At 48.1% G+C, this 25,954-nt stretch overlaps 1 protein-coding gene across 1 annotated transcript in view; it reads left to right on the forward strand.

The window, feature by feature from the left end:
- LOC144141102 (carbohydrate sulfotransferase 14-like) overlaps nucleotides 1–25,954 on the forward strand; it is a 29,679-nt gene that overhangs the window by 761 nt on the left and 2,964 nt on the right. Inside the window, exon 2 of the mRNA XM_077672629.1 lies at nucleotides 23,703–24,349. Coding sequence (XP_077528755.1) covers nucleotides 23,703–24,349 — 647 coding nt within the window. The remainder of the gene's footprint in view (nucleotides 1–23,702; nucleotides 24,350–25,954) is intronic.

Genomic DNA, 25,954 nt, shown 5'->3' on the forward strand with positions numbered 1-25,954 from the left:
AAAATGACCCTGCTTGTATACCTGACATTTCATGCCTTCACGCTGAGGCCCACGCTGAAAACCCCCCAATCGTGTTCGTGTGATCCCTGAGATTTTATGCTCACTGATAAAAAGGTTTTCATCCGCGAAAAAGACTCGGAGCAAAACGTCTTGATCCAGTGATGCTATCACTTATATACACCGCCACAAACTGTATACTGACGTGGCTGACTGTTTAGAATTTCGGAATTGTGTGGGCTCACATTTCCCGTGTTATTATATTGCTACGGTACACGTAAGCGGGCAATGCCCAATACTGCCTGTGTTCAGTAAGGAAACGACGAAGAAGTGGATGGGTACTGGGGAGCACTATCTTGTGCCCAACATGTAAATACAGTACAATCTCGATAAGCAGAAATCGCTTAAACGGAATTGCCGCTTAAACGGAACAGTAGCCAGTAAGTTGGTTGGTTTTGTATTCAGATAACCTAAAAAACTATCGGTAGTCGGAACTAAAGTTTCCGCGTCACCGTTTAAATGGAACCAGAAATGGAACTTGTGAAACCAATTGGCATGAGAATCAGCTTTTTACGGTTGCGACTGTTTCGTGATTGTTTTTCCCCCCCTCCTCGTAAGCCTCGTCTCGTTAGCATAGGTCGGCAAAACAGAAAGAAATCACTCAAACTGAATCACAATTTTTTTCATTCACGCTGTACTCAATCAAACTCAGACTCAAAAAGCTCGTCTGTTCACAAAATCACTCGTACTCACTCATCAAATACTCATTTGTAATCATAATCACTTGTACTCAAACTCATTTGTCCTCTCAAGTATTCGTACTCAATCTGTACAAATGAGTACTGAATCTGTACTCATGAGTACTCACTCTGTACTCATGAGTACTCAATCTATACTCATGAGTACTCAATCTTCTGTACTCATGAGTACTACGCATTCTGCAATCATGAGTACTACTCATTCTGCACTCATGAGTACTCAATCTGAACTCATGAGTACTCAATTTGTATTACTCACGAATAATCAACCTATCTGCACTGTTAGCTAGGTCATATCTCGAATGAGAATAAATAGAAAAAAAAATGTTTAATTGATTAGAAAAACACAGGGTCGGGCTCAGGGTAGCGCGGGGCTTGTTGGTGCGGCCGTGGCCGTAAACTGCGGTTTTCTACGTGTCTTCGGGTGGCAGGTTTTGTCGTCCGTTTTCGTTTCCGGGCGCGCTGATACTCTCCTAATCGTGCTCCGAATCTGAATTGTGCCTGGGGGCAGGCACAATTAAACGTTTCCGTAGAGTGACGTCCATTCGTATCCAAATCACTGTCCGCTTATTCACAGATGCTGGATGCTGGCGTTTTTTCTTGTTGTTCCGAATACTAGAAACTTCGTTAAGAGGTGTTCGTCTCGTTGAGCTTCGGTGAATTTCAAATATGGTTTATTTTATTGTATGTGTGCCGTGGGATTCGCTTCGTCAGACCTGAACTCTACAGTGTTTACGGCGTTGCGTTAGTCGCGCCACTTCCTTCGGCGATTGTGTTCGTGTAGCTCGTCGCGTGCTTGATGCATGTGGGGGCGTAGACGTCCGGTTTGTCCGGTGGCGAGCTGCGCTGTGTAGGGATGGCATAGTTCGGCGCGTTGCGGACGTTGTTTGAATTGACGTGTGCGTTGCGTATGCAGGAGCCGATTGGCTTTTCGTTTAGTGTGCGGTAGCGTGGCGTTTTCGTAGGGTGGCATGGCTGATCGGTCAAAGTCGTTGCGGCTCTGTGCTCGCAGTCGCCGTGGTTGTTTCGGAAGTGAAACCGTTGTGGTGGGGAAGCGGGCGTAGTTCGTGCCGTCTGTTCGGTCCCACGTTCCTTGGCGTGGCAAGCGTGACTTCATCGTTAGGGCATTCGATGCATTTGTCTGGATCGGGTTCATTCGTTGCGGTTCTTGCTGTGTCCGTGTCGTCGCCCAAGCACTCGTCTTTTGCCCGTTGTTTCGACAATGCTATAATTGCTATCTCTCCCATACAAGCAGGCTCCGTTCGTCCCGAGTCCGCTTGCTCGCGGTTGCGTCCTCTTGTACGAAATGGTGTTTATCGTGTGTGTCTCGGTCGGAGCGCGGGTGCCGGAGATCTTGTTCGTTCTATCTCGGACATGCCGCCTGCGCTGGCCGTGTCGTTGCTCGTTGACGGACCTACCTACACGAGTGTTATGTCGTTCGTCCACTGGACTCGGGCTGGAGCAGCGGGTGTCGGAGAGCTCGTACGTTCCGGTAGGGTTGAACCGCGTGCGCTGGGTCTGTTGTTGCTTGTGGCCAGGTAATTTCTGCGGTTGTAACATTCGCTGGCCAAGTCCGTATAGCAGCAGCGGGAGCGGAGGATGTAGCAATTAGCAGTTTCCTCCGTGTCTGCTGGCTTGGCGGTGTTCCGTGCGCTGTGCATTTCGTTCGCCGTGGTCAGCTCCACTGGTTCAAGTTGGATGTCGTTCGTCTGCTGTGGTGCATTTCGTGCGCTGTGCGTCTCGTTTTATCTAGGACACTCCCTTATAATTGGTGTGCGGTCGTTCGCCTCGTACGGTGCATTTCGGGCGCCATGCGTCTTGCTCGCTTGTCGGGGCCATATCCACCAATCCGGATGCGATGTTCTTGGTTTCGTGGACCGGCGCCGGGACAGCACGAAAGAAAAACGGGCGACACTGCAATACCTCGCGCTACGCAGAGCGAAGTTGCAAGTTTCACGACGCAACCGCCACAAGCACTCCCTCCCTGATGTGTTTACCTCTTGGCTAAGGCTTGCGTGTTCGCCGAAACACACGGCGGACCAAAACGATTATTTAGACCGCGGTCCGCGCACCACGTGATAGGACGTCACAGTTCTCGCGGACCGCCGTTGGATCGCGCAGGGAGGCTTTTCGGTCCGCAGTCTCGACGGCGGACCGCGACATCAATCAGCGTGATCTGACAGCGGCCGCGTCGCGTGGGCGGAGCCGCGTCCAGTTGCGCCAATAGAGAACAGCGCAGGCAGCGAGGCTGTTTCAAAGAGCTCGAAGGAGCCTGTCAATCACCCACGTTTGGATAAGCGACGGGCTAGGCTTACAATCGCGACGCATACTTCATTCGCGCTTTTTCTTGCGAGTCCCATGACTCTTACTAGTGCGATGTTAGCAATGATTATCACTGTGTTTCACGCATGTGGACCTCAATTTAGGGAAGAGTTCGGTTCCAGCGAGCGGTGACGAGCCGTATGCAGCCCGGATCGCACCGCCGTCGCCGCTCATCGTGTCGCCTTCGTGCGAACGACGGCGGCAGCTGCGTGAGCACGCCCGCCCGGCTTGCATGCGGGTGGCCGTTATTGTGGGGATGGAACGTTTCGTGCAGGCTTGTGCGTTAAAAGTTACATGTTGTAACTTACAACATGTTGTCGGGGTCAAACGGCGCCTGTGTTCAACCTTCTAGCTTGTGAGTTCAGACGGTGGGCCATTCGCGGTCCGCTCAGCCGGCCCGCCGTGTGGATGCGCTCTGCTTTGGATCGGACCGCGGCGGACCGTGACGTCTCATCACGTGACTGATTGGACCGCGGACTCGGTCCGTCGTGTGTATGGTGAACTATAATACTTGGGTAGTGGAAAAAGCGCCGCATTCTCCCCATAGCGCCCTTGAAGCCGAACATGTTAACCGCCGCGCGTAGCGCTGGTGTGCCCCGCCCGAGGACGCGGAAGGGCAGGACTTCATGTGCAGAGTGTGTGTGCTGGCGTCGCCCCTCGACTGGCTCGAGGAAGAAAAGGAGCAGCTCAGAGTTCAGGTAGGCGAGCTACAGGAGGAGTTGAAGCATGAAAAAGAGCAGAGGAAGGCACTCGAAGTGAGGTTGGCGCAAATGGAGGTCAAACTGGCGACGAAGGGTGCATCCCAACAAACGATGAAGCAGTGACGAGGCAAATGTGTCGGCAGTGCTTGACCCCGAGAAGGGAAAGGAGGAGGACAAAGACGCCACGCCGGAAGACGATCCCGGACTGGCGCTGACTCGGCCGGCGCGGGAGCAGGTGGCCGCTCCGGGGGGCAGCCAGCCTGGGAAAAGGAAGAAAGGCGCCCGCTCCGGGGGGCAGCCAGCCTGGGAAAAGGAAGAAAGGCGCATGGTGATCGTGGCGGGGGACTGCAACATGCGGTACTCAGAAATGGAGATTAGAGGCCGGGTGAGAGAGGACGAGAGAGCGCAGGTTGACGTGTTCCCGGGGCAGACGGTCAGGGTAGTGTTAGAAAAGGCAAAGGATAAAATGTGGGAAAATATGCAGGGGCAGAACCTAGTGATTATCGCAGGAGGAACCAATGACGTTCTGCAGGGAAGGGGCGCGGGAGTGCGCAAGCAGCTAGAAAAGGGGGTGAAGGAACTTCGGGCGCTGTGCCCACATTTGCAGGTCGTCGTGAGCACAGTACCAGAAATAATTGGGAGAGGGGTACATGTGGAAAGGGAAGTTGTAGCGGTAAACCGAGACATACGGGAGCTGGGCAAGGAGCTGAGTTTCGCTGTCGTAGACACCAACAGGGATGTCCGATGGATGGGCCGGAAAAGGGCGTTCCAGCGTGACGGTGTGCATTTCAACGTGCAGGTGGGAGCAGCCATCGGAAGACGACACGCGGCGCGAACTGTGGCTTTTTTTAGGGAGCCCACAGGCCTTTGCGAAGATGGCGTAGACAAATGCAAGGAGCAAAAGGAGATAGCGGGGTCGGTGCAGATCGGTGCAGGCAAACGAAAGGGACGACGACGGCGTGTAAAGAAGAGAGGGGGGAAACTGAATATCGCGTACATAAACATGCAGGGTGGCAGGAAAAGAGAGAAGTGGATGGAGATTACTAAGCAGCTAGAAGAGGAAGATATCCAGGTATACGCTGTGACCGAGACGCACCTACGGGACTTGGAGGAACCTCCGGTAATCGGAGAGTATGTATGGGAAGGTTGTAACAGGGCGGCTGGATTGAGAAAAGGCGGAGGAGTAGGTATGCTGGTACGGCAGGGGACTAATTGGAAGCGAGTGAAAGAAGACTGTAAAGAACATGTGTGGATGAAATGGATAGTGGAGGGTAGGGAAATGGCTTTAGGGGTGTCTTACCTGTGGACGGGTAAGGATAGCAAAGAACAAAACGAAAAAGTGGTGGCGTGTCAAAAAAGGACATCGAAGATTTGAAACGTTCCGGGGAGGTACTAACTATTGGTAAGGAACATGAACGCCCACATTGAAGATCTAGACGGGTACACCGACTTCAACGGAAATCTAATGCTAGATATGTGTGAGTACCAGAAGCTGATCATAGTAAATAGGGAACAAAAATGCGAGGGTCAAATAACGTGGGAGTGTGGTAGGAGACAGTCGAGTATTGACTACTGCCTTATTTCAGAGGGACTTGCCTGTGGACGGGTAAGGATAGCAAAGAACAAAACGAAAAAGTGGTGGCGTGTCAAAAAAAGGACATCGAAGATTTGAAACGTTCCGGGGAGGTACTATTGGTAAGGAACATGAACGCCCACATTGAAGATCTAGACGGGTACACCGACTTCAACGGAAATCTAATGCTAGATATGTGTGAGTACCAGAAGCTGATCATAGTAAATAGGGAACAAAAATGCGAGGGTCAAATAACGTGGGAGTGTGGTAGGAGACAGTCGAGTATTGACTACTGCCTTATTTCAGAGGGACTTTATGAATGGTTGGATGGAATGACCATAGATGAGGAAGGGGGCCACAGTCTGGGCAGTGACCACAAGCGCATAAACCTGAGTTTTGGGAAACTGGGGGGCGAAAAAACTGGTCGACCGGGGCAGCGCACAAAGTTAAACAGCAAACAAATTGCGGATATAGCCAAAAGCATAGAGGCTGACATAGAAAGAAATCCTGGAGAAGAGTGGGAATATGACAGGCTCATCAAGACTATGCAGGAAAAAATAGTCAAGGCAGAGGGGGCCAATCGATGGAGAGGAAAAAAACACCCAAAAGCTGGTGGAACAAAGAAATAAAGGCGGCGATAGAGAGGCGTAAACAGGCGTCTAGAGAGCACAGGCAGGCCAAGAGGATGGCGAGACATCAGGAGGAGGTGGACCTAAAATGGGAGCAGTATAAGCAAATGAAACAGGAAGTGCAGCAATTAGTGCACGCGAAAATAAAGGCGGACAGCGAGCGATGGGTAGCGCAAATACGAGGAAGGGGTAGAGACGCGCCGAAAAGGTTTTGGAACCATGTGCAGGCATTAGGGAAACGTACGAGTCCCACAGAAGGGCGGTACTATAGAAAACGACCAGGGGCATATGCTCAAGGGAGAGGAAGCATTAGCATACCTGCACAAAATCATCACGGAGAAGTTCGGTAAGGTGGATGAAGAGGCCCCGCAGCGACACAGAGATGTCGCGGCGGGTAGGCCGAAATGTCTCGAGATAGATGGGGACAAGCTGAAACGGAAAAGAGCAGAGGAAAGGTCCCCAAGAATACCGCGGCAGGCACGGATGGGATACCGATGGAGTTGATTAACCAGTTAGGACCAAAGAGCAAGGGAAAGCTACTGCAAGCCATCAGAACAAGGATAGAAGAAAAGGCAATACCGGCCGCGTGGCAAATGAGCAGGATGAACTTAGTGTACAAGGGCAAAGGAGTCAGGACAAACTCAAGCTCGTATAGGCCACTAACCGTCACGTCAGTGCTGTACAGGTTAGCAATGCAGGCAGTGAAGTTCGAACTAAAGCAGTGGGTGGAAGAAAATAGGATATTAGGGGAGCTTCAAAATGGGTTTCGAAAGGACAGAAGACTAGACGACAACTTATTCGTGGTAAGCCAATGCATAGAGGTGGCGAAGATTCAAAACCGACCTTTGTGGTTAGCCTTTCTACCATTAAAGCGGCGTATGATAACGTAGACAGGGAGCGGCTTTGGAGTATCCTGGAGGACGAGGGAGTTGGGGCAGAATTCATTAGCTTATTCAGGGAGCTATACCGGGAGAACCAAGTGCAAATAGTGTGGGAGGCCGGTATTCATCTACAAGGGTTTGAAACAAGGATGTCCTCTCTCTCCGCTGCTGTTCATGATCTACATGACGGGATTAGAAAGGAAACTAGAAGTCAACACGATGGGGTTCGACTTATCCTACATGAAAAACGGGCTGGTGGCGGAACAACGGGTTCCAGGACTAATGTATGCAGACGACATATTGTTGATGGCGGACAACCGGATAAGTATGCAGGGCTTGATGGATATATGTGGTGAAGAAGCGACGCACCTAGGGCTATCCTTTAGCAGAGAAAAATCAGGGATCATGGTCTTTAATGACGGCGAGGAGCACAAAACAGTATCAGTGCAGCAAGTAGAAATACCATTGGTGAAAGAGTATAAATATTTAGCAGTATGGCTGAACAACAGCGAAGATTACACGCAGACGCATGAGGCTCACCTTAAGACGAAAGGAAAGCGGAACGCGGCTATAATGAAGCATAGAGCCCTCTGGGGATACATCGAATACGAGGTGGTAAGGGGAGTCTGGAAAGGGGTCATGGTACCAGGATTAACTTTCGCTAATTCGGTTCTGTGCATGAAGCCAGAGACCCAAGCGGGACTGGAAGTAAATCAGAGGGCCGTAGGCAGATTGGCCCTAGGGGCCCACAGTAAAACTACAAATGAAGCGGTACAAGGGGATATGGGCTGGTCGTCTTTCGAGGCGAGCGAGGCGCAGAGCAAGATAAAGTTTGAGGAGCGACTTCGTGACATGGAGGACGAAAAATGGGCCGCGAGGGTGTTTACGCACCTGTATTTGAGGAGCGTGGACACGCGGTGGAGACGGAGGACCAGACAGCTGGCCAAGCGGTACGGAAAGTCGGTAGGGGAAAGCGGGGTTTACACAATAGTTAAAAAGCAGGTAAAGGCAGCAGAGACGACGAAGTGGGCACAGAGAATGGAAGCGAAAAAAACCCTGGAGACTTATAGGGCAGAGAAACGGGAAATTAAGAAGGAGGGATTCTATGGCAATACGAGAGGCAGTGCGTTGCTCTTCGAGGCACGGGCAGGGTGCCTGAGAACCCGGGCATACACGGGTAGCTACAGGCAGCAGGATGAAACGTGTGCATGCTGCGGCAGTGATCGGGAAACTATAGACCATATTGTCAGGAGCTGCACAGAGATACGGCCACCGCGGGGTGAGGGGGAAACTACGCTGGCGGAGGCCTTGGGATTTGGGGTGAGGGGGAACCTCAACTTCAAGGCCATAGAGGTGACGAAGAGGTGACTGGAGTGGTGGTGGAGGAAAAGTAGGGAAGGGATGGGTACGCAGTGGGAGTAATCTTGCGGACGTGAATTTAGAACAGCGAGGGGAGAAAAAAGGGGGGTGGGGGCGATTAGTTTAAAACAGAAAAGAGGGAGAGATGGGAGGGAGGAAGCAAATCTATAGGTTAGCTGGGAGTAGGGCGAGTAAACGTAATAAAACAGGCAAGTTGGTTGCTGACAACCGACGCCCCGATTCAAAGGGAAAGCCACTAATAATCATCATCATCTTCGAGGAGATCCCGAGGCGGCGCGCCTTGCCGCTATGCTGCTTTTGAGTGGTTCAAACTCGGTTTTTGATATTTCTTAAGCCACTGCACATGATATTTTTGTGTGTAATTGCAAGAGCAGCCTAGCTTGCACTACGCTGATCTTTAAATGTTCTTGGTTCTTTTTTTGTTGATGATGATTGGATGTTTATGGCGCAAGGCCAACTAGGGCAAAGAGCGCCAAAGCTATGGTTATGTATGACGGTTGAAGATGTAATCCCTAAGACTACTCAATAAGAGCAGAGATTAAAATAGTAAAATCAGTGAGACGATGAGGATGGCTGGTGTAAAAGGCCAGGGTGTGATAGGGCAGGGCATGAAACTACGTGCAAGAACTACGCGTGATAGGAAATAAGCTGTAAAAATTTGATTTCGCTAAGAAACCTAAAAGTACGTTGTAGGGGGACTACGGGATCGTCCGCTAAAAACAGTGCTGGATGTAGTGGGATGTGTTGTCTGTATAGTCGTGGGAAATATTTGCGTCTTGTTCTGTGGAGTGCTCTGCATGTAATGAGAATGTGAATTACAGATAGGCCCTCCCCACACCTGCTACACAAGGGTCTTGGAGAACCAGTGAGCAGATGGGAGTGTGTTGCGTGTGTGTGGCCTATCCGCAATCTAGCTAGTGCAACTTCAATGAATCTGTTGTGTGAGTCAGTAGTGTATGGTCCTAGGTGTGGTTTAATTAGGTGTAACTTGTTGTCTGCGTGTGTGCTCCAGTCGGCTTGCCAGGTTCTGAGAAGGTGTTCTCTTATGTATGGCTTGAGGTCGGTGTACGGTACTTTTGTAATGTCCACTGTGTTCGTGTGTGCCGCAGCGGCGGCCATTTGGTCTGCGGTCTCATTTCCCGCAATCCCACAGTGACCCGGTACCCAACATACAATCACTTCGAGATTTTTGACATACGCTGACATTAAAGTCTTAAAAACTAGATTTATGACGTGATTTTTAGAACGCTTTTGGGATGATAATGCTCGTACAACGCTGAGTGAATCTGTGTAGATGATGGATTTTTGAATGTGATGTTGAACAATGTGACCAGCAACAAGAAAAATGCCATACGCTTCCGCCGTGAAGATGCTTGAATTTACATGCATCGATGTAGAGGCCGTAAAGTTGGGTCCGTGCGCAGCACAAGACACCGCGATGGAAGTTTTCGATGCATCACTAAAAAATTCGGCAGCCTTGTATTTTTGCTGCAGATACTGAAAATGTTGTGAAATCGCGATTTGTGGTACCCTGCTTTTCTGTAATTGTGTAAAGGACAGGTCACACAATACAGGGCGAGATTGCCAGGGGGCCATAAAGTCAATGGTAGATGTTCTGAATGTATCCAAAAAGGAGATTGACAGTTCAGAAGCTTCCCTTCTCACCCTAAGTGAGATAGGTAGAGACAGAGATGGACGATTTAAAAACAGCTGTGACGTGGATGTTTCCATAAAAACAGGTTTAAAAGGATGGTTGTCGATTGATGATATTTTACAAGCATATAAAAGATCAACATAAATTCGCTGGTACTCCAGGGACCACTTGTCACACTCCACATACAGGCTTTGGACAGGGCTTGTACGAAAAGCACCACACGAGAGGCGAAGCCCCAGGTGTAGCACTGGGTCGAGCATTTTTAGCGCTGTTTTTGTGGCCGACCCGTAGACAACACTACCGTAATCCAAACGAGACCCTACCAAAGCGGTTTAAAGGCGCAGCAGGAGTTGTTTATCTGCACCGTATGATTGGTGAGACAGGACTTTCAAAATATTCATTGTTTTTAGACATTTTTGTTTGAGTTGTTTGATGTGAGGTATGAATGTAAGTTTTTCATCCATCACCACACCCAAAAACGTCTGTTCCTTTTTAACAGGGATCGGGTCACCATTGAGGTTTATTTCAGGATCGGGCCTTACTCCACGTCTCCTTGAGAATACGACACAGGTACTTTTTGTGGGATTAAGTTTGAAACCATTTTCGTCTGCCCAGCGAGAGAGTTTCTTTACCCCAAGCTGGGCTTGACGTTCACATATTGATATGTTACAAGATTTAAAAGATATTTGTACATCATCCACATATACTAAACAGGAGATCGATGGAGGCAATGCTTTCCGAAGCGAATTCATTTTGACGATAAAAAGCGCGCAGCTCAAAACTCCGCCTTGAGGCACGCCATTTTCTTGAATGTGAACTCTCGACAGTGCTGACCCGACTCTCACACCAAATGTTCGTTTGGACAGGTAACTATCAAGAGTGTTCAACATATTACCTGTTACACCATACGATTTTAAGTCTGCAAGGATGCCGTAATGCCATGACGTATCATATGCTTTTTCGATATCAAAAAATACGGTCATGCAGTACTGTTTGTGTATAAAGGCATCCTTAATGTAAGATTCCAGTGCAACTAATTGATCGTTTGTGGATCGCCCTGCCCGGAATCCTGCCTGGCAGCTCTCGAGAAGACCATTGTACTCAAGAAAATACATGAGCCTCCGGTTAATCATCTTCTCGAAGAGCTTGCACAGGCAGCTTGTCAGGGCAATAGGTCTATAGCTTGCGGGAGAAGAAGGGTCATTCCCTTCTTTCAGAAAAGCCACAACTATGGCCTCCCTCCAAAGCCTTGGAAGGTGCCCCGATAGTCATATTTGGTTGTATAGGCTCAGGAGTGTCTCTAGGGTGTCTGCGTGTAGGTGTTGAATCATAGTGTATGTAATGTTGTCTGCACCTGGAGCAGAAGGTTTACAAGTGGCAAGAGCAATCTTCAGCTCATGGAGTGTAAATTCACAGTTGTATCCAGACTTTGACTTGTTCTTGTCGCGTATAGGCTTCTTTTCGGCAGATGTTTTGTGTTGCATAAAAGTGTTTGTATAGTGCGCAGAACTAGAGACGTGTTGGAAGTGTTGTGCAAGTGTGTTAGCCTGATCTTCCAGAGTGTCCCCTGTGGTGTTAACCAGGGGCAGGCTATGTGTGTGTTGTCCTTTTAGTTTACGTATTCGGGTCCATACCTTGTGGGTGTCCGTATATGAATTTATGGATGTGAGAAAGGCGCGCCAGCTCTCCCTTTTTGCCTCACGGCGCACACGCTTACCTAATGCCTTCGCTCTTTTGAAAGAAATAAGGTTAAAACTTGTGGGGTGTCTACGGAGGATGCCCCACGCCTTGTTCTGGGCCTCCCGCGCACGCTTGCAGTCGTCTTTCCACCATGGCCTTCTCGGGTTGCGCGGGACCCCAGAGGCCTGGGGTATTGACTTTTTGGCGGCGGCGAGAATGTGCTCCGTGACGAGCTGGTTTGCCTTCTCTACAGGTAAGGGTGTTATCTCTGTGTAGTGTAGTTGAGATGCCTCTGTGAATGTGTTCCAGTTTGCTCTTGCTTCTATAAACTTGGAATGGGAAGGGGAACTGCTAGGGCCTTTATCTATGTATGTTAGTGAGGTGGGGAAGTGGTCACTACCATATGGGTTAGTGCCAACATCCCACTCAAGTGATGGAAAGAGTACTGCAGAGCCAATGGCCAAGTCGAGGTGTGAATAAGTGTTGTGTGCTATATTATGGTATGTAGGCTTGTTTTTGTTAAATAGGAATGCTCCTGAAGATATTAGAAATTTTTCGATTAGGCGACCTCGGTCATCTGTGCGGTGAGAGCCCCAAAGAGTGTTGTGTGCATTGAGGTCACCTATAAGAATGAAAGGTTCTGGTAGCTGATCTACAAGGCCCTCGAAATCGGAGCTTGAAAGCTGGAAATCAGGAGGGATGTAGATGGAGCACACTGTTATTAGCCTATTGAAAATTATGGTTCTAATAGCAATAGCCTCAAGGACAGTCTGTAATTGGATAGGGTGGCATGCCAATGATTTTCGGGCAATGATGGCCACACCACCTGAAGATGTACCACCACCATCCCTGTCCTTCCCTATTCAAGAGATTTGTGTGTTTGGAGTTTAAATGTGTTTCTTGTAGACATATCACACTTGGCTGATTGGAATGCAATATTTCGTAGACATCATCAAGATTGTTAAGGAGGCCTCTACAGTTCTACTGAATGATATTTTCTGTTCCCGTTATGTACCTTAAGAGCTACTGGAATGTGTGTGTGGGTTCATGTTTTGTCTATCGGGGCTTGTATTCTTGGAGCGGGTTTCTTTGGCTTTTCTGTTGGTTTGGACGCCGCAGCCCGTTCCTTGCGGAGCGGTGCAGACAGGAACGGTCCGACGTCCATTTCCTCATCAGATGTTCGGGGGGTGTCCGGCGGACCGGGCCCCCTGGACTTGGCACCCTTACGGGTGCCTTTGGTTCCAGCCGCAAGCGCCGCGGGCGGGGCAGGCGGCGGGGCTAGGATGGGCGCTTCTGTGGGCCCTACCGTGTCCATCTCCTCCGTGCCCTCAGGTGTCCCTAGGGCCTGTGGAGAGGACACAGTGAGAGCGGCAGAGCTCCCAGCGGCGATCGCACTCGCCACATTCGTTGGAGTCGCCACACTGGGCGATTCCTGACTACTCTGGACTACCGAAGGCAGTCCGGCAAGAGACGGGGCCCCCGCAGCCTCTACAGGTGTTGTAGAGGCAGCAGGTGGCTGCTCAGCTGGGGGTTGGGACAACAACACGTCAGCAAGAAGGCTGCACTGTGTTGCCGTGCTGACCAAACGACGCCCCAACCCCCGGCGGGCGGCGTCTGCGTACGATGTGGCCGAAAGCAGCTTGGGCTTTTGGCGCACTTCTGGATAGGTGATGTTTTCATTTACTTTTATGTGAATTATTTCCTTTTCGGCCTTGAATTGTGTACACGCACGCGAATAAGCAGCGTGCGGTCCGCTGCAATTCGGGCACTTCTGAGTGGTGCTTTCACAAGCTTCTGAGGAGTGACCTGTCTCAGCACAGTTGGCACATGTCAACTTCCCTCTGCATGATTGGGTTCCATGGCCGTATCGTTGGCACTTAAAGCAGCGCCTCGGATTTGGGACGTACGGTCGTACGTTGCAGTTAAGAAAACCCACTTTGACCTTTTCTGGAGGCGTTATGCGATCAAACGTTAGGATTAGATGCTTTGTCGGAAATTCTTGGTTTGCTCTCCGAATCACGATTCGTTTTACTGCAGTTACATGTTGGGGTTGGAGCGCCTCAAGAAGATCTGCTTCCGTCTCAGACTCTAGTTCTTTCTCTGATATGACTCCTTGCGAGGAGTTGAGGGTCCGGTGTGGTGTCACAGTGACAGTCAAGTTCGCCAACGTCGTCTGTTTCAGTAGGTTCTCACTCTGATTTTTCCTTTTTACTTCGACCAGTACATCACCTGAGGCGAGTTTCTTAGCATCATAGTCTGAACCAACAACAGACTCAATGCACTTTGCCAACAGAATGACAGACTTCTTTGCAACAGGAGTGGTTTCTGCAGAGTGAATGACAATTTGTGGAAATGTTCTGGTTTACCTTTAGCTAGTACTTCGGTGCGGCCCCTTTTAGGGGGCCGATCATTGGATTGGGGGGATAAAGAAAAAGCCATGCGATATTGAAAAAATTCCCCCGCATTTCCCCGAGGGGGAGAATGTGAAAGTGCGAATGCACGGTTGTCGGCCCGCTTGCGGCACTTGCGCTCGGCCCCCGCAGCCCACCGCCTCGCCGCCTTCTCTTCCATCTCTTCCATCGGGTTTGTAGTATCACGTGTACACCACGCAGTTATCAAGCCGCTATAACGCCGCTGAGTCGCCAACGCACGCCGGTGACGACGTAGTTTGAATGCGTTAAAGATATAAGGCGCGTTACTGACAATATCAGCGTCGCGTCCGTGGCTTATTCGGTAGAGCGTCGGGCTGCGGCCCGCAAAGTCCTCGGATCGAAACCTGACGCCGGATGCTGTTTCTTCTTTAAATATAGAGGAGCACTGCGGACGCCGCCGCCGCCGGCGGTGGATGGTTTGGGGTCGCTTATAAAGTGCATTCGCACTTAAAAAAGCAGGGGACGGGGGTACTTTCTTCTCAAACCTTACCCTGATAGCCTGAGAGGTCCCGGAGCTCCCTGCCTGGTAAACAGACAGGGAGCCCATCCGCCGGAGCTTGACCTGGGCTCCGACGGCCACCGTTTGTGGTTTCTGCCCTTCACCTTACAACTCGTAGCCACGGTAGATTACAGCAAGAGTATGGGGGCTCGGGGTCCGCGGTGTCGCCAACACCGTCACCAAGATTACTCAAGGTGCCCCGTGCGGGGGGTTCTTTTTTGTTAGTAATTTAGAGAGGACATATGCTTGCGGCGGTCTCTTATTTCCGAAGGGCCATGGCCCATGTGGTTTGAAAGGAAACTGCTATAGCGTGTAGTGGGATTATACCCCTAATAGATTTATGTGATTGCTACAAAGATTTTATATTTGCGATTTGTTTTACCCTGCATTTATTTGTTGAACTCCTAACTATTTCATAATATATGTCTTGCGTCTGCAATACGCGGGCAGCACTTTTAATGAACTTGTGCATTCGTAATATAGTATTTGTTTTATGTTAATGAATGGCCAGCGTACCACTGAACTGTACAGTTTTAATATGATCCCGTTATAAAGTGCGCCATATGGTGCTTTTCTGAGAATTACAGTTTTGAATGTTCATCGTTTTCGCTGCCTTGAGTGAAGTTATTAAAAGCATATCGTGTGTATTGTGTAGATTAGAGCACTGAAATGGCCCGGGCAAGGTGGGACGCATTTTCTCGGGACCGAGCGGGACTCGGCATTCAACAATTTTTTTTTCGTGCCGTGCTGGCTCGGGCGCATGCATACAGTGTCTGAAGCCCGGCAGTTATGCGCCGCAAAATCGTGATTGTTGATACCAAGAAATTAGCTCACTGAATTGAGTTAAATGAAAAAAATCGAAGTGCGAAGTCACTGGAGCTCTGTTAAAACTACATTTCGTCGATATTCTCCAAAATTTCATTTTCTGCGTCCGGATATATGTTTACAAAGCTCGGTCCAAGTTTAAAAATTGTAAGTCCAATATACTCGCTCTATGGTTACGTTTCCAGGTTGAAAAGGCAAAAATTTTTCTGACTCATGTTTATAGTCTTTCGAACGCGGGCTGATATTTCAAAACAGTGCGACCGGCTCAGGTTTATTTTATTAAATTTTGCCGGGTACGGGCGGGACTCGGGCTTATATTTAAAAATTTGTCGGGTTCGGGCCGGGCCTAGGAATCGTGGCTTGCGCAGTGCTCTAGCGAGATCAAATTAAAAAAAAACGGAAATGTGCGTAAGTCGGCCTGCCTAACGCACCATGCTGTTTCCGCGGCTGACAAAATGTGACAGAAACATTAGCAAATGAAGAAACAGTATCCACACGCTAGCCTCGATCACTAAAGCACGACACACGCGGTCTGCTTGATTGGCCAAATGGGTTGAAAAAAAAACAAACAAATAGTACATGCGCGCGGCATAGCTGTACTTTTCTCATGAGAACCTTGCTACCTAACTAATAGCATTCGCAAAGCTATTGCAACGCGCATTCGCCGCACCAGGGATGAATTTACACTGCAATAAAACTGATGCCTCTGGAATAAATTCGAAAATGAACGCTGCGGGTTGCGTTATTTATTTGCTTCCGTTCTCCGTTGTTTTGTGTGTTTTCTCACACGCGAGAGAGAGAGAAGCAACTTTATTTAACCGATTTTACGACGTCTTCTCCCGGCGTCGTCGATGGGAGTGGTTCCCTATTCTTGAGACCCATATGCCTCTCTGGCCTCTTGTCCCCTGGCAACCAGCTTGATTTGGTCTTCCAGAGAGGGGCTGATCAGCAAGGTCTCCCATCGCTCGGTGAAGGAGGGGGTAGTGGGGGAGTGGTTGAGGGGTGGAGGGGTGTTTTTGGTAAAGTCACATTCTCCGATTATGTGGCGGAGCGTGCCGAGTTCTTTTTTACAAAAGGGGCAATTTCGGGTGTAGCGTTCAGGAAACATCTTATTTTGAAGGAGAGTGGGCGCACGTACATCAGCCAAATTTTCGCATGAATATTCACGGCGGAGTGGTGCGGACAATTTCGGTGAGACAGACGTTACCAACCATGTAGTCGGTTTGACGCGAGTTACGTAAATTAACAGCGACTGCTGAAATGAGCGGTTCGGCTCACGAATCGACTACACAGCGTGACATGCGTCTACTCTGAAGACAGAAAAAGAGGGACTTCAGTACGCCTAGTGCGTGCATTGTTAGCAGCCTCCACCGCCTCTCCCATGAAACAATTGGAAGAGAGTAAGCGCAGTGAAGCCGCAACGCGTTCACAGGCCGCGTCAACAAAAATAACTGCGGCAGTCAACAAGTGCAATAGGAGAAGAGCAACTGCGGCCACGTTTCGTGCCGGGCTCTCACCCCCTCGTTTTTCCCTCTTCACCATGACCCCTTTGCAAGCGACCGCGAGAAACGCTTACAGCGCCAAACCGGGACCGGGAACGGGGGGAGGTGCAGTTTTCGTTGTCTAATTTTGCCATCCTTGACAGTTAAGCTGCACAGCGGCACCGCTAAATGTTTGCGACTCGTACACGCGCGTCCAAATTCGAGCTCGTGATAAAAATTGTTTGCACTACTGTACTCACGAGTGCCCATACTCAAGAGTGCAAGCACTGGCAAAACCAGTATTCATGAGTATTGTACTCATGAGTACTGTGTACTCATTAGTACTCAAACTCATGAGTACTCATACTCATGAATGCTGTACGCATGAGTACTCATACTCATGAGCAGTGTACTCATGAGTACTGCACTCACGAGTAGTGGACTTACCCCTGTACTCACTCGTCATGGTACTCACTTTTTTTTCTGGGTGTGCACTTACTCATCATCGTACTCACTCATGAGTTTGAGTACAAATGAGTAGAAATGAGTGTACTCACGAGTGAGTACGCTGACCTGTGCTCGTTAGTGGTCAGCCGTGTTAGCGCAACGAATGCAACATCGCGCTTCTTGTTCCAGTCGTATGGTCTCGATTTAAGACGCCGAGATTACAGGGCTCCTCGTATTGCCTCGTTTGTGCCATCGTGGTGCTATTCGCGCTTCATTACCGCGTTGCCGTCTTCTACATTCGGTGGCTCGTAAGCACTCGCGAAGTTGAGGCCTCTAGCCTCCGTGAAGATGCCGTTACAAGGACTCAAACAAACATCATTGATGCATTTAATGCTGAGGGACTCATTGTTGCCAAACTAACTTTGTGAGTGCTGTGCCTACACCTCTTTTAGTTTTCATGCTTTCTGAAAACCTGTCAGCTGCATTCACATTCTGATGCTTCGAGCTCTATGAAATGGTATTGATAGTGTGTACGCACATAAATTTGCGCTTTCATACATCGATCTCGGTAAACGGAACTCCTGTTAAACGGAACTAATTTTTTCGGTCCCTTCAAGTTCCGTTTATCGAGAGTCTAATGTACTGTAAATAGATTGTTCCTCATTCTTTGCCATGGTTCGTGTCATCTTTCGTGCTGCCACGTTACAATATTTATGTCTAAGGACGTTTCCTGAGTATAATAGAAACTAACAAGCCAAGTAAATGTTATCATGGAAGCCAGTGATCTTTGGCTGGTTGTATTACCTTCCCAAAGTTTAGTTGTGCTCTTTGGTATTCTTTCAGCATACATTTTTTGCATTTACCCTTTTTGTTGCATAACCTTTTGCAGCGAACTTCATGTACTCGCGCAACAGCGGCACTAACGATCCAAAAACAACAATTCTTAAAGGACATTTCACACAAAGTAACTGGAAAGAGAGTGCCACCTTACGAGTTTATTGTTTACCATCTGTGAAAGCAATCATACGGGCTCAGAAAGGGGTGTGTGAATGCTGTATGATAATACCATACATAGGCTTTCCAGTAATTAATTGATTCCCGTGAAGTCACGCTGAAATGGTGTAAACAGAGTCGCCTAAAGGGCACAACTTAACGTAAGTGACGCTGCATTGTATGATGATGCATTGTAGATTTTATGATTGAGACTCCAGGAATAATAAACTGAGTATATGTGTCAGAGAAACCAGGGTCTGGAACATTGCTACATGCTATAGCACACGAGTAGTTAATGAACAATTTTTAAAGCAAAGCTTTCTACCTCTACCAGCCAACGGTTCCTTCGTTGCGTGCGCGACAAGAAACTCCCAACGTGGCTGAGGAGGGGTAGGGTGGTTTTCACACTCGGAAAACACTGTAGATGGCGCGTCGAAGATGGCGCATCGGAGCTGGTTACCCAGCATTTTCCGTGCGGATGTGCCTGCTCGAAATAGCGGGCGCGTCGGCGGGATGGCTTTGTCGTCTGCTTTAGCGACGGTGGTTTTGGGCCTGTTTTGGCGCAGCTTCGCGTTCATTGCGCGCTTCCTTCGCAACTCTTCATTCACTTGTTCCATAGCACATGCTAATAACCCGTACCCGGACGTAATGAAGTGGTCGTACGGTAAAGATACGTTAAAGATAGGTTTGCACAGCGGGAAAACGGAATGTAGAGACCACATACAGACATCTGGCCGCTAGAGAAACGCTACCTTTTGCGCACTGCTTGCCTCAAATTGGACTCCGTTTTCTAAATAGGTGAATACCAATTGCGCTTTGTTTTAGAAGGTATTACAAAAGGCGAAAGGAAAAACCGGTTCCAATAGATAGCGATTATAAAAGTTCCCTGTGATTTCTCGCAATTCTCAAAATTACCAAACTAACTAGTTCAAATCGGTATGAATGGGAATCACTAAGCTCACATGCCAAATTGTTTTGGTGTCTACGGTTGTGTCGCGCGGTGATGTTGCCCCGAGCTAGCACATTAGCATGGCGAGGTTGCGCTGTCTCACTCTTCGAAAGGCGCTTCTCTTCGTTTTCTTTCTGCCGACGCACGGCCGCGCTACAGCGGCGGCGCCAACCGCGCTATCCCGGCCGTGGCCGACGCTGCTGCTTTCGGGATGCTGCACCCGCGAATTCCAAGTAACGGCTGGCCGAATCTTTCGTTCCACTGTTTGTAGAGCCACGTGTGTGATTTCTAGTGACGTCGCGTGGGCAATTGTTGGGGGTTTTGTTTAAAGGGTTGCTTTCCAACCACCTTCATAGCGTGTATTCGAGCCAGTTTTTTTTTAGGTTGCGCCGACCACCGAGCAGTGATAGGTAGTCGCTCTTGTCATTTAAGGCCACTCGGTTATGCCTAGATTGATGGTTCCCAAAAACGGTTTCCTGCTTTCGCGGCGTTTGAGGGGCACTTTGTTCGCGTCTATTGGTCTAAGTTACTTCGTGCACCTCTCGCGAGGTGCTCTCTCCTTGAAGCGTAGGAGTTTTCGGGAGTTTGAAAACGCTTAGTTTCAGGTTCTGAAACTCTATATGGGCAACAAGCTTCCTTGATTGGAGGGAGACGGTGGTGGACATAGGGGTGGTAAAAAAACTACCTCACAAATATGTTTTGCAACTGAAATCAATTCATTACCCTCCCAAGATCTGCCGCGTTCCATCCAGTCCCACGCAATACCTCTCAAGTAGAAGGTAAAACTGCTTTATCCCCTACCTACAGTTTTAGAGGTAAAACATTGAACCTAAGCGTTTCTACGCTGTTGCTTGGCGAAAGAGCTTCGAAATACCTGGTAAACCTAGGACAATTCGCAAAATAGAATTAAGGGTAAGCAGAGGACGTAATTATCTCTTATGCATTTTTTTACCCTGAGGCCAAATTTTCCAGAAAAGATTAGCCGATATGACCTCACATTCATCCAGCGGAACACATCCCAGGGCGAAATCCTACAATGAAGTAATCAGATATATATTGCGGGATTCTTTAGAATGCCTTGGCCTCTCTCTTCCTTGAAAACTTAAGGCCCACTCCGATGCGCATGCCTTGCTCTGGCTGCAGCCCGCAGCATGGTGTTTAGCGAACAACCACACTTAGCGCTCTGAATCACTTGTCGACCGAATTCGGCCTAAGCATCCACCAGACCAGTTTCTATGTAGCGGGAGCCCCTTCCCACGAGCCCATGGGACCTAGTTGTAGCGTAAAGGATCGATACAAAACGATAACGTCTGCGCCGGTGCTGGTGGCGGTGTTGTTGGCCTTGGGTACTTTTATTGCGCAGCGGTATGGGCATTTCGTGCCGTTATTCCTATTGCTTCGTGTTTGGTCACTCACACTGGCAGCAGACTCAACATTGCAGCGCTCACCGGCAGTCACAGGAGAAACAAGACCCGTTGAAGCACAGGAAATTTAGCCGGCTTGCTTCCAATTTCCCCTGTGGCAACCTGGAAAACCTTGCAGACACAGGTTTTCCCACGATGTGTCTGGATACATCTTGCAAACACCGCGAGTGGACGCGCTCTGTCGTGCGGTACTCTATCACTCGCTGCGTTTGCAAGACGACATGAAAGTAAGCAGAGGGTCACAAAACAAACTACACATGCCTTAAAGTGGCCATGCCGACAAAGCATTAGTTTGGTGTATTCGGAAGATTGCCTCGGTAGAATCATAGTGACACCACTTTTAACACACACTTCGCTCAAATAAGCTATGTAATTGGGAAAAAGAGAATGGCCTTGCGACCCACTAGATCATTTCCTGCAGCACAACATATGATAACATATGCCCAACTGTGCAATTGGCTGAGGCCGGCAAAATCAAACGCAAACTAGGCACGGCTTATAAGCTTGCCTAAAGAGCTATTTATGTTTCCATTTAGGGCCTATTCTTTTATAGCAGTAACTATGGCGGGGTAAACAGTGGAAGTCACGAAAATACACGTAAGTATAGATGTAGCGATGCGCACTGTTTGCACTGGGTGCACTATGCTTGTTTTAGCCGCACAGCAGCCCGCCGCTTGAGAATTGTCTTACATGACACTGGCCAATGGGCGTAAGCGACGTTCTCTTACGTGTCCCTGTTTGTCGAGGATACCCCATGTTTCAATAACCGATTGCTCTCTACAGTTACGAAAACAAGCTAGGTGCAAATACGCTCAAATACAAAGGAACAGGGGACGACGGTGAGCGGATGAGTATGGTAGCGCCATCTGGGAGGACTGACGGCAAGCGAGGCTGCAGAGCCGAACGAGGCAGTGGAAGTTTGTTAGAATACGCGCACTTATTACTTCATGGCTGAGGTCCCGAAACCACATGATTTGGCGGGAGAATAAAAATTTTAACCTAAATTGATTATTACTAAATTGATTGATTGACTTTTGAAAAGGCCTTGTTTGCTTCCAGACAAGTGCTGGAGGCACTATAAAACACGAAATCTTTCGAACAAAACAAACTTGTATTTTGTCTGCTTGGCCCCTTTAATAACAACTTACGCAGCAAAAAAAGTTCCTTTGGGCACTTGCTTTGGCAGCGGCCAAAACCAAATTTATTCTCACGGCGCCCGTAAATTGCGTCATTCAAAATTGTGGCACGTTTGGTTCAAGGCACGGATATGAGATGCGAGAATTTGTTAAAATAGTCTTCGTTTTCCAAACCCACGCGCTCCAAAGGATCAAAAAAGTGCCAGAGCCGGTTCTCTGTAACGGTAGACGCCTGCGACTGATCGTAGCAGCTGTGATGTGTCCGGCTGGTTACGGCAAGAAGAACAACCTAGGCATATCTGCAATTCATTGAACCAGCGCTAAAGAATAACAGGAGGGTGGATGAGAGCAACGACATCAGTGACTAAGAACTGAATGAAAGTGCCCAGTCAGTCACCGCTGAAACGGAACACAGACAGTTTACGCTCTAGCCGCCGGATGCCGACGCAATGTTTGAGGGATCCCTCGTGTGTCGCCAACCACAGTGGGTGTATTTCGCTTCGTAAATATTAACCCGAGGGAGCGCACAGCTGGGCGACACCATAGGAAGGACCGAGCAAGCGGAGAATCGCGGAAATGTAGTAGATAGCTGAACGGGTCTTTCTCTTCGGTTAGGCTTTTTAACTGATGACCTGTCTTTGGCATCCTGTTTGTATGGCGTTATCAGGTGTGCCATGCCACAAAAAATGGAGTGTATCTAACTTCTACTGCTGTTTTTATTCGAGAACTTTTGTCAGCTGTAGGAGAAAATTTAAGTTTTTCGTAACTGGTGGTATCTGCGCTACGCTATATCCCTCTCTCCTTTTCCTCTAACGACATTAAATCTTATTTTAGTCCCCTCTTCATCTCGCACTATCTTAGACACGGAGCAGTCAGTGGTACCGAGACAAGCAGAGACCCACACTACATGCGCTCCAGCTAGACGACATCTTTTCTCTAAAGGAAGGGCAGAAGAACCACCAGTGTGCAAACACTATGATGAATATCCTAATCAGCAACACGTCCTATGAAAATGTTCTTACGATACTTCCAGAATTCCTGACTTACGCACACTGACGCAGCTGCCATATCCCATTGACCCAACCTGGCTGACTCTCGCCTCCACTATTGAGAAACAGCTAGCGCTAGTGGGGTACATCAAAAACGCACTAGAGCAGAGTTTAGCATTCACTGAAGACGACCTCTAATTCTGTAATTAGGTTGTCTGAACCCCCTTTGCTTCTAAATAAAGTTTTTTTCTCTCTCTGTTTTTTACTTGTTAGGAATTTTCTGAAAACCCGAGGATACAGCAAGGCGATTACATCCCTCATATAGATTTTCAAAGGCGTATTCGCGTTCCGATGCTTGCGTGTAAGCTAAGTTCTTTTTTAAATAGCAGTGCCACTGGTTTATGCAGTCTGCCCCTTGGTGGTTCCTTCATTCTTTTATTACCTCTGAAATTTTTGTTCACATCCACTTTTCATGAAGGTGGGGAAAAAAGCTGTGCATCTCTGTGGATACTAGATTCTTCGACACGTTTTGCATCTATTAATTATGCTCAGACTTTTCTTTTTTAGAAAATCTAATTTCAAAGCGTCAGCATTTTCACTGCAACATTTTAAGCTCATGTGAACTCTTTCGAAACGGCGCCATAAATGCTTAAGGACGTAAAGGTTGCATGTTCATCCCAGGTTTTTCTGGTCCGGCTGGTTATGGGCACCAAGGCTGGAGTTTAAAAAAAATCACGTGCTTATTGACGCGTTTGTTGGAGCAATATATCCCACAAAATCTGCAAGACCCCTAATATTTGATCACTAGAGGGAAATGAACTTAAATATTCTTAGTAAAAGCGGGCCGCTACAAAGTGTCCCGTGTGTATATATGTCGGGTTTATATGCAGTGAAACTACCACCGCACACACAAAAAACCTTTAAGTGTTTTATCCTGCCATTTTGTTCACAGGTATCCCGTTGCACCTTTAGTAACAGCGATGACATATCCGACACTCCGCAAGATACGGAAAGCGAGGAATCGGACGACCTTCCGGCCAGGTTGGCACGCATTGACTCCGTGTGCGAGAAGTACGCCGACCTCTTATGGACAGACCCAACTGATGACAGAGCAAGCTGGGATCGCAAGTACTGCGGAAGGGATGTGTGTTCCTTTTATCTGGTCGAGAGGCGACGATTTGGATTTTGCCCCATTCCGAAGGCGGCCACCTCTAGCCTCAAGACGCTCATCCTGGAAGCAGAGCGCATCAAAGATCCGGGAGACAATGCGGACGAGATCTTTTTGGAATTTAAGAAACGGTTTCCTTCCGTTTTACCCTGCCCTCACTGGGATAAGAAGCTGGGGTCCGAATACGGCAAGCTTATAATAGTCCGGCACCCATTCGAAAGGCTGGTCTCAGCGTATGTGGACAAAATCCGGACAACTGATCCTTTTATTCCCGGAGCAAAGGCGATGTACAAACATGGCTTCGTGGGCAAAGGGCCGAACGGAACTTTTACGTTCAGCGAGTTCGTCAGTAATATTCTGAAGGAACCTGTAGAGAAGTGGGACGAACACTGGGCTCCATTCACAACTCGGTGCAGACCTTGCAGCATGAGGTAAGCCCAGTAGGGGTATAAGGCCGAGAAATCTTTGTGAAATTTTGTTTGCATCGGAGAGCGAAAGGGTTGGTCAAGATTGTATTTAGAGCTGCGTGGCTAGAAACAGAAAAAGGACGTTACTGACTTTAATTTGTGCAGTTTTCTGTAGATACACGAAAAGAGAGTAGAAGCAGGGTTTGGCCGGATTGTTGCAATAGTAGTTGGAGAAACTATGAGACTTGCATCTGCAATAGTGGTAGTAGCAGCATTGCGTGTACATATGGTATCAGCTGATTCAGCAATCCCAAAAAATATTTTTAGCATCACGAGTGGCAGCAGCAGAGTCAAAAACAACATCAGAAAGTTAATCAAAATGTAAGTATTTCCTGTAGATTAAGACATTACTCTTCCTCAAGGAGGGTCATGAACACAAATTACAACTTTGGATCGTTAAAAAGACTGCTTTATCTGGACAAAAAGGACACAATTTTGTCGCAAACCTCAAAGAATAATACAGAGAATAAAGAAAATACACCAGAAGTGGTGGATCCCCGCCACTTTCCCGAAATTGCCTATGACGTTAGAGACACTTGTGGACCCTGGTACGAAACATACCTTGAGTTATGTAGTTGGGCATCTGGCCCCGTTTATTCGTATCACTTGAGCGCTGGCGGAGTGCTAACGCACGAAAAACTACGTTGTTAGGATTATGGCCATATTAGGCCACTCGCAAGAACACGCCCTCCGGCGAGAAATTAGGACGTTATTTAGCATTTGTTTATTTTATTTGGTTATAATACGTGCTGCTTGGGTGGAATATTACTGAGTGATTTACCAAAGGCCGCGTTTTTAAAATAAACAACATGGAATTTTGTCTTCCCGGCCATTTTGAGCACAGAAGAACGTTTTGCGAAAACTCTCTCGAGCATTTACTCTTGTACTGCTGTGATTAAGCAATACCCAAGTCTGTGAACTTTTACTGCAAAGAAGAGGTATCTTTGTGCAAGCCAATGACAACACAATTCACAATAATAATTTTGGGTGCAGATGGTATATGTGCCCTCATTATCAAGGAAAACTCTAATTCAAGCGTATATCGTTTTGACCGAAACAGGTTCTTATCACCAAGAGACCATACAGAAAACATCTATTGGAACCAGCGTGTCCATTTGCAGAAACAACAGTGTTCGTACGTGCCATAAGTCTTCACATCGTTCAGGATCACAATAATAAGACCACATAATAATAACAACTAATATATTGTGGCTCCCCGCGTACGACATAATCTTCTATCGACTTGCTACCCTTCCAACCAGGTCATGTTTGAATCCATCTTTTCGGTACCAAACTTTTGTTCCTTTACTTTTTTTATTACAACCTTTTAGTACCAAACTTTTATTCCAAAATTTTATTCCTTTTATTCCTTTTAGTGATGAATGTCATTAGCCTTCCCTTTGGTATCAAATTTATACCCCGCGCTTTCTGTCTGCTCCTAATTTTTCGGATGCTCAAATTCTAGCTGTTCACAATAAGTTGACTGTTTTCTGCAAAACTTGGCCGGGTATTTTCTTACGTTGTTTCTTCAACGCCTAACGCTAACCCTGAGATTATTTTTGCTAGGTT

Source organism: Haemaphysalis longicornis, unplaced genomic scaffold (genome assembly GCF_048455015.1).
Source record: "Haemaphysalis longicornis isolate Haplotype H1 unplaced genomic scaffold, Haemaphysalis longicornis Haplotype H1 scaffold_6, whole genome shotgun sequence".
Lineage (NCBI taxonomy): Eukaryota > Metazoa > Arthropoda > Arachnida > Ixodida > Ixodidae > Haemaphysalis > Haemaphysalis longicornis.